The 13,645-nt window shown below is 47.5% G+C and overlaps 1 protein-coding gene across 5 annotated transcripts in view; it reads right to left on the bottom strand.

Moving 5' to 3' along the window:
- HHAT (hedgehog acyltransferase) overlaps nt 1–13,645 on the bottom strand; it is a 167,182-nt gene that overhangs the window by 50,505 nt on the left and 103,032 nt on the right. For 4 of the 5 annotated variants that reach the window (XR_009449963.1, XM_059675638.1, XM_059675636.1 and 1 more), the window contains exon 10: nt 4,087–4,288. The exons of the other annotated variant lie outside the window; for it this stretch is intronic. Coding sequence is in view for 3 of the 4 variants with exons in the window: in XM_059675638.1 (XP_059531621.1) it covers nt 4,087–4,288 (202 nt within the window). In the remaining variant the exon portion in view is untranslated. The remainder of the gene's footprint in view (nt 1–4,086; nt 4,289–13,645) is intronic. 5 annotated transcript variants of the gene reach the window in all.

Raw genomic sequence — 13,645 nt, 5'->3', positions numbered from 1 at the left:
AACGGGATGCCACTAAGGATTTTAAGAAGGACAACAACATGGTTGGGATTTTATTGCGAAGCATCACTCAGCACAGTGAGGATAATGAATTGAAAAAGGCAAAACGGCCCTAAGCGGTTTGGCTGGGTGGATAGGGCGTCTTCCTGCAGACTGAAGGGTCCCAGGTTCGATTCCAGTCAAGGGCATGTACCTTGGTTGCGGTCACATCACCAGTAGGAGGTGTGCAGGAGGCAGCTGGTTGATGTTTCTCGCTCATTGATGTTTCTAACTCTCTATCCCTCTCCCTTCCTGTCAGTAAAAAATGAATAAAATATATGTTTTTTAAAAGTATAAGAAAAAGGCAAAAGTGGAAGCAGGGAGACTAGACGCTACACGGTAGACCTGGCAAGAAATGAGAACAGTTGTATTAGGATGACTCGGTGGAAATGAAAACAAGCAAATAATCATCATCATCATCATCATCATCATCATCTTTACTGAGGAGGCAGAATGTAAGTACACACAGGAAGAACTGGGACAGGGGCACAGAAAGGATACCTTGATGGTTTGGGACCTAAGTAACTAGACCAAGGATGTGCCATTTGCAGAAACAGAGAATACTTGAGGGGGAGGAGCTGGGTGGAATACTGAGAGATAAGGGCACATGAGTTCAGTGCTACACAGGCTAAGTCAGAGATAGCTGTGAGATATTCGAGTGGAGAGAATCAGTAACCAGTTGGATATATGAGGTACCACACATGAATGAAGATCATTCTAGATTATAGCAAACACTCTACATTCTTTTAATTTTTTCTAGAAAAGGAGTATGTTCTAGAACTTGGCTGCTCAAAATGGAAGTTGCTAGCCACATGGGGGCTGCTTAGATTTAAATGGATGAAAATAGATTTAAAAATGAGTTACTCAAGTGCTGACTGTGTCTAGTGACTAATGCGTTCGACAATACAATGGACATTTCCATTATGGCAGAAAGTTTGATCAAACAGCTCTCCTAGGACCTCAGAGGGCTTGCTGTTTACAAGACTCAGCTCTGACCAGTCTCTGGGTGAGTGTTCAGCTGTCATCCTATCAACACCAAGAAATAGAAACCTATTGTACTGTGTGCCCCAGACAAAGCTTTGAGGTTGAAGAAGAAGATATGGAAAAGAAGGAATGATAATCCTTGCTATTCAGATATATGTCTGTCTATATTTAAAAGACAGACGCGGGATGAATGCCAGGGGAAGGGTGTGTGAGGGGCGTGGGGAGTGAACTCACATTGTGAACACATCACCAGGTCAACTGGGGCGACTCCAGTCAGATGAAAGCAGGTGCCAAAGAGGCATTAAGTCTTTATTTAGTTTTTGACAAAAGAATAGGAAATGGATTCATGAAAAGAGAGGGCAAGAGGGCAACTCAAGTGAGGAAACCGTTTTTTTTTCAAAAGGGGGGTGGACCTTTGGAAAGCCAGCCGTGTTTTTCTGAAGGGAACAGAATCTGTGCTGAACTGCATGCGATACCGAGTCATGAGGGAGAGCCCTTGGGGGACAAGTAGCAGCATTAATTGTGCGTTGACTTAACACTGTGGCTAACACAGACCCCGAGCTAACCACTGGGGATATAAATAGTGATGGGACCCTGACCTTGTACTCAAGGAGGTTCCAGTCTAAACACCCACCATCAACTACCAGGCGGTCAGGATAAGACAGCCGGAAAAAAAAATAGGCTTTATGAGATATGTTCTTGCTCAACAAGCATGCCAACTAAACAGCATATTTGCAATATGCAAAGGCATGTATCTCACCAAAAGTATATATTCAAAAAGTAGCCTGTCCATAGGTGCCTGAACTGTGGACAGAAACTGGTAAACACAAGAGGGTCCTTGCGTGAGCCGGGATGGGACAGAGCGGACATTCGAGTGGTTCTCCTGTGAGCGTTTTCACTGACTTCATTCCCTTTTTTAACCAAATTAACAAGCCACGGGCTGCATGGCACAGTTTGGGTTACTCTTCAGCGTGTCAGGTTTTTAAAATATATTCATAACGTAAGCCATAGCTCAGAGTCCACAGAGCACTGCGGAGCATTAAGTTCAAGGTTAACGTTCGCCCTCCCGTGAAGGAACGTGAGGCTGTGACAGGGCTTCAGCCTGGGCTGGAAGGAATTCTCTGGCTTTCACAGGTGGTGACTGGGTTTCAGGCCTCGGGGAAGACCGCTCAGAGTTCAGGATGAAGATGGAAACCTCTATGATGCCGCCTTTTATGGCTTTTCCTTTGTGTTGTATAGCCACGCCTTTCACTGAAATGTCATTTTCCATTAGAATTAACTGACATTTCTTTTCCGCTGATTGCTGGGTGATACTACTGAATAAAATACTTATCTTTAAACATGCATGAGCATATTTAAATTCCTTCAGCTGTGTTATGTTGCCATGTACTTTGTACCCGTTTTTATTGGAATAACTATCCACGTGTACAAGGGCTAGCTAAATAGAAAAACACTCGAATGGGTTCTATGTTGGTAGTGTTGGTTTTTTTAAAATGTATTTGCTTTACTGGCCTCTACGGATGGAATTTAGCCACATTACTCACTGCGCACTAAATTTCTTGTGTTTTGTTGCCTACTGTAACACTAGTGCCAGCATTTTTCTTCTTAGCTGCTTTTTCTCAGGGTTATCAGAATATTGCTGCATATGCAGACCCGATGATTTCCTACAAGCTTCTAATACATCCTCTGCCACATTTCCATTCTAAAACGTTCACTCATGGTTTAAAAGCACTTAAAATGTGCAAAGCAAAGTGCTTCATTTATTTTCCAAATCATTTTCCTCTGGAGTTGGAATGTGTCTTAAATCTTAGCTTTTTTATGCTGCTAGAACAGTAACTATCAAATGAGCAAAGAGTAAAACACCAGTACTGTTCTGTGCCGGTGAGGGCATCCTCACACACTGGTGGTAGGGAGGTAACTCGGCACATTTTGGCAGCTAAGGAAGAGTTAAACCAATGGTTCCCAATCTTTTTTTGGCCATGCCCCACCCAGGCATCTCGAAAATCCTGATGCTCGCCCCCCCATGACATATCATTCTTATTATTCAAAAAGTGAACTCCTCTGCACATGGAGGAAGCCTAAAAGGACATTAACTTGGTCTAAACAAGATTCCAAAGAACATGGCATCCATGAGAGAGAAAAATAATTGAACGAAAGGACAGCTGAAGTACTGAGGAAGAAAACACTAAGAAACTGTTTTAAAAAATAATAATAATATGGAGTGATATGAAAATACAGCAAATAAAGTTTTAAAACATATAATAGAGAACTGAGATGCATAAATATGTCACAATATGTATTTATATATCGAATATGAGGCCCCTAGAACCATAAGAAATGCAAAATGTTCACTGTTAATAACTCCTTCCCGAATTGCCCCCCTTAAAAATCAAATTGCCCCCCTGTGGGGCATGTGCCCACGTTGGGAACCACGGAGTTAAACAGTATGCATGGCAAACCTTAAAGGTGAGAAAACCATTAATGTAGCAATTTTACATACAACAAATCATCCTGGTTATGATATCCACCTCAATGCAATTGATAAGTGCAAAAAATTAGAACAATATGATTATTAATAATAGAAGACTAAATAAATTATAGCACATTCAATGGTGAAATTGGTGGAGCCATTAAAAAGGGTTGTTAGAAATGGATTTGATGACACAGAAAGGTGGTCCTGATACAACCATACCTCTGGAATAACAGCATTTGTTTTCAATGTGTGTGTGTGTGTATGTGTGTGTGTATGTGTGTGTGTGTACACAGCAAATATCTGGAAGAATGGGGGATTAACAGTGTTTTCTGTTGAGCCCTTTTTTCTCTTCTATTCTTGTCTACGTGTTCTAACTTTATATGATAAACATGTATTGTTCTTGTGGTTAAAACTTACATTTTTTTAAATAGCTACCATTAGACTCTTTATACTAAATTGCCCTGCCTCGAGGCACAGAGGCTCTGAACCCATCTAGCAAGCATGGCTCATGAGGCCCAGAATCTGATGACCACCCTCCCTCCCAACCCTGGTCCCGACTCAGCTGTCCCTGCCACAGACAGGCTCCTGCTCACCAGGCTGTCCTGGATACACGGGGTCTCCACCAGCCTCCGGACTCCATTCTCCACGGTGACTCCCAGCCAGTTGAGCGCTGCCCAGCACCAGAGGTAGTCGTGCCCACCATGCCAGTAGCTCACAAATGCAAAAGTCATCGCCGTGGAAAACAGTGTCCCCAGCAGGCCGTGTTGGGACCCGCCCACTGGAATGTACACATACCTAGAGAAAGAAGAGGCTGTTAGGAGCCATGCAAAGGGCTGTCCCTGCGATACACCCGGTCCCCTGACCTGACTCTTCTATCACACGATGACACTCACCGTGAGCAGACCCGCCCCTATTCCAGGAGGCCACAGAGCACTCCTCAAATTCTCCCATCATGCAAGGAGCTGGCAAAAACATAGGCCTCGGCCCTGCGGGGCTCTGGGTTAAATGCACACACGGTCAAAGAGCTCTCGTTACCATAGCAAACGGCACTTACAAGAGGCCAGGTGAGGAGTAATGGACTTTGTTTCTACAAGGGATGTGTCCAGCCTGGAAAGCCAACCACAGGATGGCAGTGAGGCTCTGGCTACTTGGGGACACCAACATTCAAGGCAGGCAGGCGTGTCCTTTACAGCTCAGACTATTAAGTTTTGGTAAACCCAGTATTTAAGCACAGTTGCTGAACCGACAGGAGCCGGTGCAGAGGAGGGGTTCCTCAGCTTTCCAGGCAAGTTGCCCGGAGGCAGGAGTGGATTCGCAAGTGAGGAGAAGAGCTCTGTGCTCAGAGGCAGCCAAATTATCACCCCAAATGCACAGCCTTCCCGGGGTACGTTCTCTACTGCCGAGACAGCGTCGGGCTGCACAGAAGCGGGTCTGTGTTCTCCGATCAGGATTTCCTTCTGGAGCTGGACAAGATGCACACCATGGGTTGGCAGGGGCTGCGGAGCTAGGTACACACCCTTTACAATCTGTCCTGTCTGTATATTAATTTTTATGCCAAATTTCATTTTGAAAATCATTTTTGAATAGGACAATTTTATAAGAAAGCCAAAGTATAAAAATAAAAGCCATTCCTCAGTCAGTAAAAAAAATATTTCAAAAGACTGTATGATCGCAATGATTTAAAAATGTCCTCCTTTACTTTCAAATATGCTCCAGTTTAGATAATAAATTACAGGATCAGCTTAGATAGCCCCGTTTTATGGGTGAGAAAACTGAGGCTGAGAAGCTAACTTGCCCAAGGCAGACGGCCAGGAAGGAGCAGAGCCAAACTGCATCTATGGCACCAATGGTAATGTTTTCCATCACACCTCTGGGTTTATTTTGAAAACCCTCTATTTTACACCCCGGTCTGGAACAAACCAGAACGCACGGGAGAATGTAGCCATTTCAGAAATAAGTGAAGCAACGCAAATACTTCCTCCTGTGCAAAAACAAGACCATCTTGACAATCAAATTAGCAAATATGTACCAAGCATTCGCTACAGGTTAAGGGATCCTCCATCTGCTGTCAAATATTTAGGTAGGCCTCCAGGGCAGTCCCTGGTATCATGGGAAACACTGCGACATAAGACAATGGCCCTGCCAACAGGACAGGTGTAGCTCATGGTGAAACAATAGCAAACGCGGAAGCTGGGTGATATGACATAAGGTAGACCAGGAGGGTTTCAGAGATCGGAGAAGAAGGTCTCTGGAGTGGAGGCAAGTGGGATAAGGAAAGATTAACAGCAAAGGTCCTCACCCTGGCAAGGCCTACAGGGTGAGTTTTTCTAGGCTAAAGGGAGAAGGGTGGGTGCTGCACCATGGGCTTGGAAGGGCTGGGCAAATGAGCCAGAAAAGCGGACAGCCCCAAGCACAGTGGTTTTAGTTGGTGTTCTGCTGCCCCCTAGAGGCTATTTGATTATTGGTCTAGACTTCTCAGCAGAGGGCCACAATTCTCAGCCTGGACTGGGCGTAACCGCTGCCCATCACCACACTCCATCTGGCTGGACTTATGTGGTCAGTCTTGTCTGTAAGGAGGCTGTATGTAAGAAAAAAAAAAAAGAGGGGTGGTCAAACCGATTTTAAAACATGAGGAAGGACTACTGTTTATAGAAACTGCAGGTAACTGTTTTATACAAGTTAATAGTAATACGAATACTCATCTCACCTAACATAACTGTTCCGTGGTGAGATTTTCATTCTGTCTCACTATCCTACAGGGAGCTCCACCGGACATGTCAGAAAACCCCGCACAGCACAGAAAATCCCGTCATCCGCACCAGTGGGCCTTCATAGTGGACCCAACTCCAAAGGAACGTGTTTTCAAGCTTGTGATGAGGAAGCATCCGCCCAGCACGACATGCTCAGCTATGTGAGGCGTCTCCTGGCACGATGGCTGTGTGACTTTGCCGTCTAGCGGACAGCCGACAAGAATTCCTTTCACTGTGGAAACTCAGACATGGCAGGTCTCCAAGGACATGCGTCTGCTTGTTTGAAGCCAGAGGAGGGTCTGGTCTCCAGGTCGGAAGAGCAACCTCCCTTCTTCACACTTAGCTTCTGGAAGGCAGCAGGTGTGGCAGGAGGAGAGTAAGCAGGCTATTTCCTTTTGACAAACTCCACCAGCCTTGTGTCATCTCCGTGATTCATAACGACAGAAATGTCTCTCTTTGAGAAAAGCAGCCATGCGGCCCCACTTCCTGAGATCCGCTGCGCGGTGAAATTGATTTCCCCGTGGAAGAAAGCGCCACTTTATCAACAAAGCACAAATGAAAGGTCTCTCGTGTCAGTGATTGTATGAGCACGGGTGTGCCCAGGGCCGCCCCCACCGGCCGGCTTCGCTGGTCACCGCCTGCAGAGACGCTGCTTGGGGAAGCTGGCACCCGCTGCAGCCACTTCTTTATGTCAAGCCATCTCACAGAATTGGCACAACACAGCAACCCCCCTCCCCCCAGGAGAGTAACCTGGGTAAAATGAGGATGCTATTAATAACATCTGCCCTTTACTGGATGTCTGTGAGCCAGGTGCCTCATATATACCATTCCTAATCATTAAAGCCACCTTGCAAGGAACCACTGGCCAGGAGAGGTGAAATCTGGACCTAGGACGTTCTGGCTTCTGCACCCCCAGCCCCGTGTGCTATTAAGCCATTGATCCTGGTGGGACCTTTTCTTGGTGATGTTTTCCTCTTGTTTAACCAACCAACTCTTCAAAGCAGTCTCCACAGAAGCATCCACTGGTGTTTTATTAGCTAAAGAAATGTCCTCTTAGGGAAGGAATCTTGCTCGGGAGAAAAACACTCGTGACTTCAAAGGAGGGTGGGCCAGAAAGCTCTGTTTCAGAGGCCAGAAGGTGTACGTTCCGTTTTTAAACAAACTGGTCTCCTTCTGCCCCACGAGCAGAGCTTACACCTGCTGCCCCGACCCGGCTGGCGTCCTGCAGCTGTCTGACTGTGTGGGAAGTGGGCATGAGAAGCTGATGGTTGGGGTTGTTGCTGAGCGGGTGTACGTGAAGGGAGAAGATACCTATTTCCCTCATACCCACTACGACAAACTCGGGAATATGCCTCGCCGTTGGGACAGGGGAGGTAAGAATCCATGTGGTAAGTACACTCGTCTTAAAACCACATGCTCCCTTTTTCCGGGGCCTCACTCCCTTTCCCCCCCGGCATGCCACAGCATCCTCAAACTCCCTGCTGAGGACCAATCCCCGACCTCAAGATAAGAGCACGGGGCACCTAACATACTGGGTTTCGCTGTCCTGGGGACTAAGTCCAGGTGGGGCTGCAGGTGCCCAGTCTCCAAGTACCTACTGCTTGGCAGGGCTGAGGCCAACACCGGCTGGCATCCTTCTCCGGCTCTGCCTGACCTTCCCACCCTCGTTTCCCAATAGTTCTCCTACGAAATCTAAAGTCCTGAACAAATGGGGTTCTCAGGCCTCCATCCTCTCGGATTTTCCAATTCCTATTCAGTCTACAAATTCAGCTGATTCTCTCCACCTCCCCATGAAGTCTCTTTTGAATATTCCAGCTCTCTATTTAACCCAGAGAACCTACTGTCAGTACCACTGATTGAACAGTTATTCGCCAAAAGATGTCTTCTCTGTTAAGGTTGTCATTTTAACCGACTGTAAAATTCCTCAGGCAGTACTAGAGGAATGTGTGTGTGTGTGTGTGTGTGTGTGTGTGTGTGCGCGCGCGCGCACCCATATACACATGGTAGTTACTAATCAGCAGTATTTCTATATCTAACGACATGATTTCCATTTACTTTTCATAGCCTCCCACAGTTTTTAAACTTGTGATAAAGGTCACCACTGCCACAGGCCCATCGTGAGCAATTAGGAACTAAGAGATGATTATAAGGTTCTGCCCCAGTTATTGGGGGGACTTCGGAGGACACCGATGCCCGAGAACACAGACACTTGCGGGGCCCTGAAACCCCTCTGCACTTGGTAATCCTACTTATCCTCACAAAGTCACAAGCATGTGGCCCCACCTCTGGAACAATCCCAACCTCAAGAGATTCCCAAACTGAAAAGTCCTCGCCTTTCACAGACTAGAGTCCGCAGTGGCTGGGAAAGGCAAGACTTCCGTCTGCATCACACTAGTGGTGACGTGGCCTCACCTTGCTTCACCTGGGCTCTGAGATGGGCTCCTGCTCAGAGGTCTTTGTAAAGCTGGCCATGCTGTCCTGGAGCCCGCTCTCATGGGCAGTGGATCCCGGGCGCGACCCTGGCTCTGGCCCTGGCCTTGAGCTGCATTGAGTTCTCTTTCTTCCAGCCCAGGGATGACACACCAGCCCGATTCTTATTCTCTCGGTAGTGGACAAAGGCCCACTGTCTAGTTCTCACCACGGGAGCTGCAGATCTACTTATGAAAAGTTTTCAAAGATGCACACAGAAAAGAATATAATTTACTTATAATATCTTCCTGTTTAGTATAGACCATAATGGAATTTTAATAAGTAAAAAAGAAGCAGTTGGTTAACGGGCAACTGTAGGCTTTACCATCTTCAGAAGGCTAAGAGAAGTCCACTTTCAAAGCAGAGGGCACATGTTGAGGGGGGCTAGCTCTCAGCTCTTTTACCAAAAGACGCTGGCTGTAAGTTTTATACGCACTTCTGAAAAACTGCCTATTAAAAAATACTAGGCCCTATTCGGCAACAGAACATTGTGTAATTTATAAAATAGAGATTAAACTCAGGCGATAGTCTACATGTAAAGTTCTACATTCATGTGATTAGATGCCAACAAATAAAAAAAAATCAATCTTTTCATTCCACAAAGCCTGTGGCTCAGTGGGTTGAAGTGCTGAGCTGATGAACTCAAGCCTGTAACTTCCATCCTACAGAAAGGTCCACTCTACCTTCATAGAGCAAATGCTAGCTCTTCAGAAGCTCTCTCTTCTCACTGCAGAAGAGTCTGAGGGCATGAATGGCTCAGCCCTGTTGTCCTCATCACTAGACCCGGCCGGAGCAGCAACAGCCACAGAGCTCAGGACAAGAAGGAGGGCAGTGCCTGAGAGACAGAGATAGATACTCTGCCACTTACCGAGCTCCGTAACCTTGAACTTGTCAGTTAAGCCTGGTTCACTTAAGTGTGCACACTGAGTTTATTCTGGGAGCACTAGAACTTTCTTGGCTATGACCTGCTGTGAAGATCAGATGAGACTGTGTGTGTGTGTGTGTGTGTGTGTGTGTGTGTGTGTAAGCAGCTTGGAGATTTTAACACTCAAATACTTTCTAATAACGAGCCAGCAGTGGTGAGCTTGGATTCAGGAAAAAACACAATGCCATTAACATAACGATTAGTATCCCTGTATCTTTCATAGCATTTGAAAGCACCAAGGCCTCTGGCCTGCTTGTTCAGGGATGTTCTTTACTTACAACCATCAGCCTTAAGTATGCCACCATCAGAACCAGGCGGCTTGGTGCCAAGAGGTCCAAGGTATGGATTCGACGCCCACGTCAGCCTGTTGATTATGCTTAACCCAGAAGGCAGGCAGCTGTTCTCCAAACATCTGCTATTGGCGATGAGGGGCCCGCAAGGGGCTTGCCGGTGGGTCGGGGGAAGCAGCCCCACCACAACGGGCTTCGTCACCAACATTTCACCTTCACTCACCACGGCTCCTCCACTCAGGTTTCCCCTTATCGATGGAGCACGAAAGTCACCTGGCCAAGTCCTTTCCTTGTGAGGGGCGACTGCTGTGTGGGCAGGGCCAGAGGAAGTGCTTACCCCGGTGTACCATCCAACCACTACAAAGCAGGGAATGAATGGCTCAGCCCAGGTGTCCTCATCACCAGAACAGCAACAGCCACAAAGCCCAAGACAAGAATGTTTGCGTCTTGGCGATACATGAGTCTTTGCAGAATTACCATCCTCACATTACAGACTGAAAATGCAACCACCACCACCACCACCAAACAGAAATGGAACAGACATCGCTTTAAAGCGCCATTCTTCAAAACTAGCTTCCAGGCACAAAGGGGGATGGGAAGGCCCAGGGGGAGGGGACACCACGAAGGAGTGCCCACGACTGCCCTCCATGGGGTTGCTAACCCACTTCTGCTCGAGAGCGCATGGAAGCCTCGCCATCCCCAGGGCTCCCGGGCCCATGTCTATTTTGGGTTATAAATAAACAGCCCGTGAAACGGATTCTTTGGGGGTCTGAGCAAGAGACAGCGCAGGAGTTTATTCTCTTTAGTGCCGTGGAACTGAGTCTAATCGCTAATAAAAAGGTCCTCGAAGCCTCTGTTTAATAACCACCAAGATTTCCTGGCTGCCTGCCTGTCTTCCCACCTGGCTCCCGAGAGAATGCAGCTAAAAGCATTTATAAGCTGCCCTCGGCCAGATGGAAAGGGGCAGCGTCTGAAAAGCCAGACATAAAAGGGCAAACCGGGCGTATGTATGATGTCGATGTGAGTGACACCCCCCCCCCACCCCACCCATCTCATCAGCACAGGGAGAGGGTTGGGGGAGGGTCCGATCCTCCCCTGCTCCCGACATATTTCTCCGCCTTTGCTCCATCAGTAGATCCCAAACTAGGATCAAATTTACAACCGTCCTGGGCACCTCCCGCCTCTTATTAGCAGGGGTACTATTCCTCCCGGGTACTGCCCTCTGATCTCTGCCTTTCACCCACATCCAATTCAGTGCCACCCCTGCTGGTGCTCATCTTCTTACTCATTTATTATGGCTGCCAGGAAAGCGTTCACTATAGAGTGAACTAGTACAACTCAACCGTGACCGTGCTGGTCCGATGCCAGAACTACCCAAAAGAAAAGAGATTTAACCAAGAGCAAAAGTTCAGTGTTCGATGGTTAAAAAACCCAAGCACCCTAGGTGGGAGGTTCAAGACTTGTGATGGTAATTTGAAAAGCCTCAAATGAAGCCATGGACAAGCCCATCAATATTGGATATGGGTGAGGGGAAGCCAACAGGTGTGGGTGTGTGACTTTGACCGTCTGCTGGCTTAAGTTTTTTACAAAACCTCGTCCCTTGCCACAAATGTCACTTCTAAGTCCAACGTGTATCTTGGCCACAAGAGAAGTGGCGTGGAATCAGGACCATTATAGGACACGAATGAATGAAAACACACACACACACACACACACACACACACACCAAGTGTCTTAGAGCCCAGAGGAGGTGGGTGGGTAAGCCAGGGCCACAGCTTTCAACGACACTCCCTTCTCTGGGCCTTGGCTTAACACTGGGAAGAGTTCAGGGGCTGGGGGAAAGCATTTGGGATACAAGAAGACTGTTGTTGAAGGGTTATGCCCATCCCGATGGTGTGCTGTTCTGCTGGTTTCCGCTAAAGCAGAAAGGACCTGTCTTCTCAGCTGGATTTGCAGGACATGAAGCTCCTGAGACATCAGCTCGTGCTGCCTATTGCCCCCCACTGCTGCTGCCATGAAGCTAACTCGTGAATTAATATGAAATGCGTGAGAAGATGGTTATCTGAAGGAAGGCCAAGGTGAATCTTGACTCAAGGTTGACAATTCCTTCCCTATCAGCAATTTCCACCCCCAACTGATCTGTTTTGATATTCTGGACTTGCTTAGAGAGTGACAGCCCGCTGGTAATAAACATGCTCATCTGGGGTGCCCATCGATGGGGTTCAATGTCCAGAAAAGGAAAAAAGTGGGAGAAAATGGCAGCGGGCATCATGTGGGCACCACTACCAAAACACTGCATTCCAAACTATTTTCAGCAGGAAGAAGACAAAGGTCTCGGCACTGAAGTAATTTTCAAAAAAAATAAAGCGAAATGGTTGCTGGTGGGAAGGATGAGGCTGCTCCCCGTCTGGCGGAAATGAGCGCTCTGACAAATCAGCTTCGATAGAACTGTTTCAACGGCCTCTCATTCATCACAATTAGGAGGCGCAGTCCCTCTCAGACATGATACCTTCGAAGGCTGGGCACTGGAAGGGAAAACTGCTCGTGTGTGGGTTTGCCCGTGAATGGCAATAAATCCCCAGCAGCACCCAGCACCACCATGCCAGCGCGAACATCATCCCGGGTGCGGGACTATGCCCGGTAAGCATTTTCCCCTAATGCGGTGAGAGCCGCCTAGATGACGCCGCTTAACCAGTAGACCCGTGGTAATTGGATGGACTCTTGAGTGTGCATCGGAGATTAATATTTTAAGAGGTGGCATTTTACGGAGACAGTCTAAGAATGACATTCAATGTACATCATGAAAGGCAGCGTCTTCTGCAGATTAAAAATGCCATCGCTCATGCAATAAAATTAAAGAAATCCAAAGATGTCAGCCATGGAATTGGGTATTGCTATGGTGATCCATGCTGGAAGCAGTCGCCCCCTAGGCCCTGGAGGAAGAATGGACCACAAGAATGAAATTGTACTTGCTCCTTAGCCTCTCTCTCAAGGGGGGTCAAGATGAGGAAAGATGTTTTAAGGGCGAAGGGGTCTCGTGCTTGACTTTTGCCTTATTCCTGAGAAAGGCAGAGAGGATGCAGGGTAATCAAGACCTGCTCACTACAGATGCTCCTGTGGCTGCAGAAGGAGGACATATCTTCTCAGGAAGCAGAGAGGCAGCTGGGGTTCAAATGAAAGAAGTGATCACATGGAGGTCAAAGAGCAAGAGACCCCCTTGGAGCTCCTTGTGCACCCTAGAGCCTCACCAGCCAGGCTACATGCATGAACACAAATCTAAGGCCCAGTAACCAATCCAGCGGGTCTGGCCTCCCACTCCATTAGCTTTCCAGAAGAGGAAGGCAAGGGCCTGGAGGATGCAATCTATCTGGGTCCTGTGCCCAAACACAAGGTAGAGGGCAGAAGGAAACTGACTTGATGTTTACCATCTTCACCTTAGGTGGCACAGATGAGGAAGTTTATTTTGAGAGCTCAATAAACAGACCCTTTTTCAATTCCATGGCCAAGGCTAAGAGATAGGGAGCCTCCTTCCAGAACATTCCCTCTTCTTCTAAATAGAGTCTCTGGAACCTTCCAGGAAAGAGGGGTGGCTGCCCATGCTGCAGAGCATGGAGATGCTACAGTGCAGCTGTGGGCTTGAGGGATGCTGGGATGGATCAGACAAAGGGGACAACCAATCTATTCCTCAGAGGTCAACCGTGGGGCTGAAATTCCCAGC

Source organism: Myotis daubentonii, chromosome 18 (genome assembly GCF_963259705.1).
Source record: "Myotis daubentonii chromosome 18, mMyoDau2.1, whole genome shotgun sequence".
In the NCBI taxonomy this organism is placed as follows: domain Eukaryota; kingdom Metazoa; phylum Chordata; class Mammalia; order Chiroptera; family Vespertilionidae; genus Myotis; species Myotis daubentonii.
The sequence above is the reverse complement of the archived record's forward strand: the minus strand, read 5'-3'. Positions and strand labels throughout refer to the sequence as shown.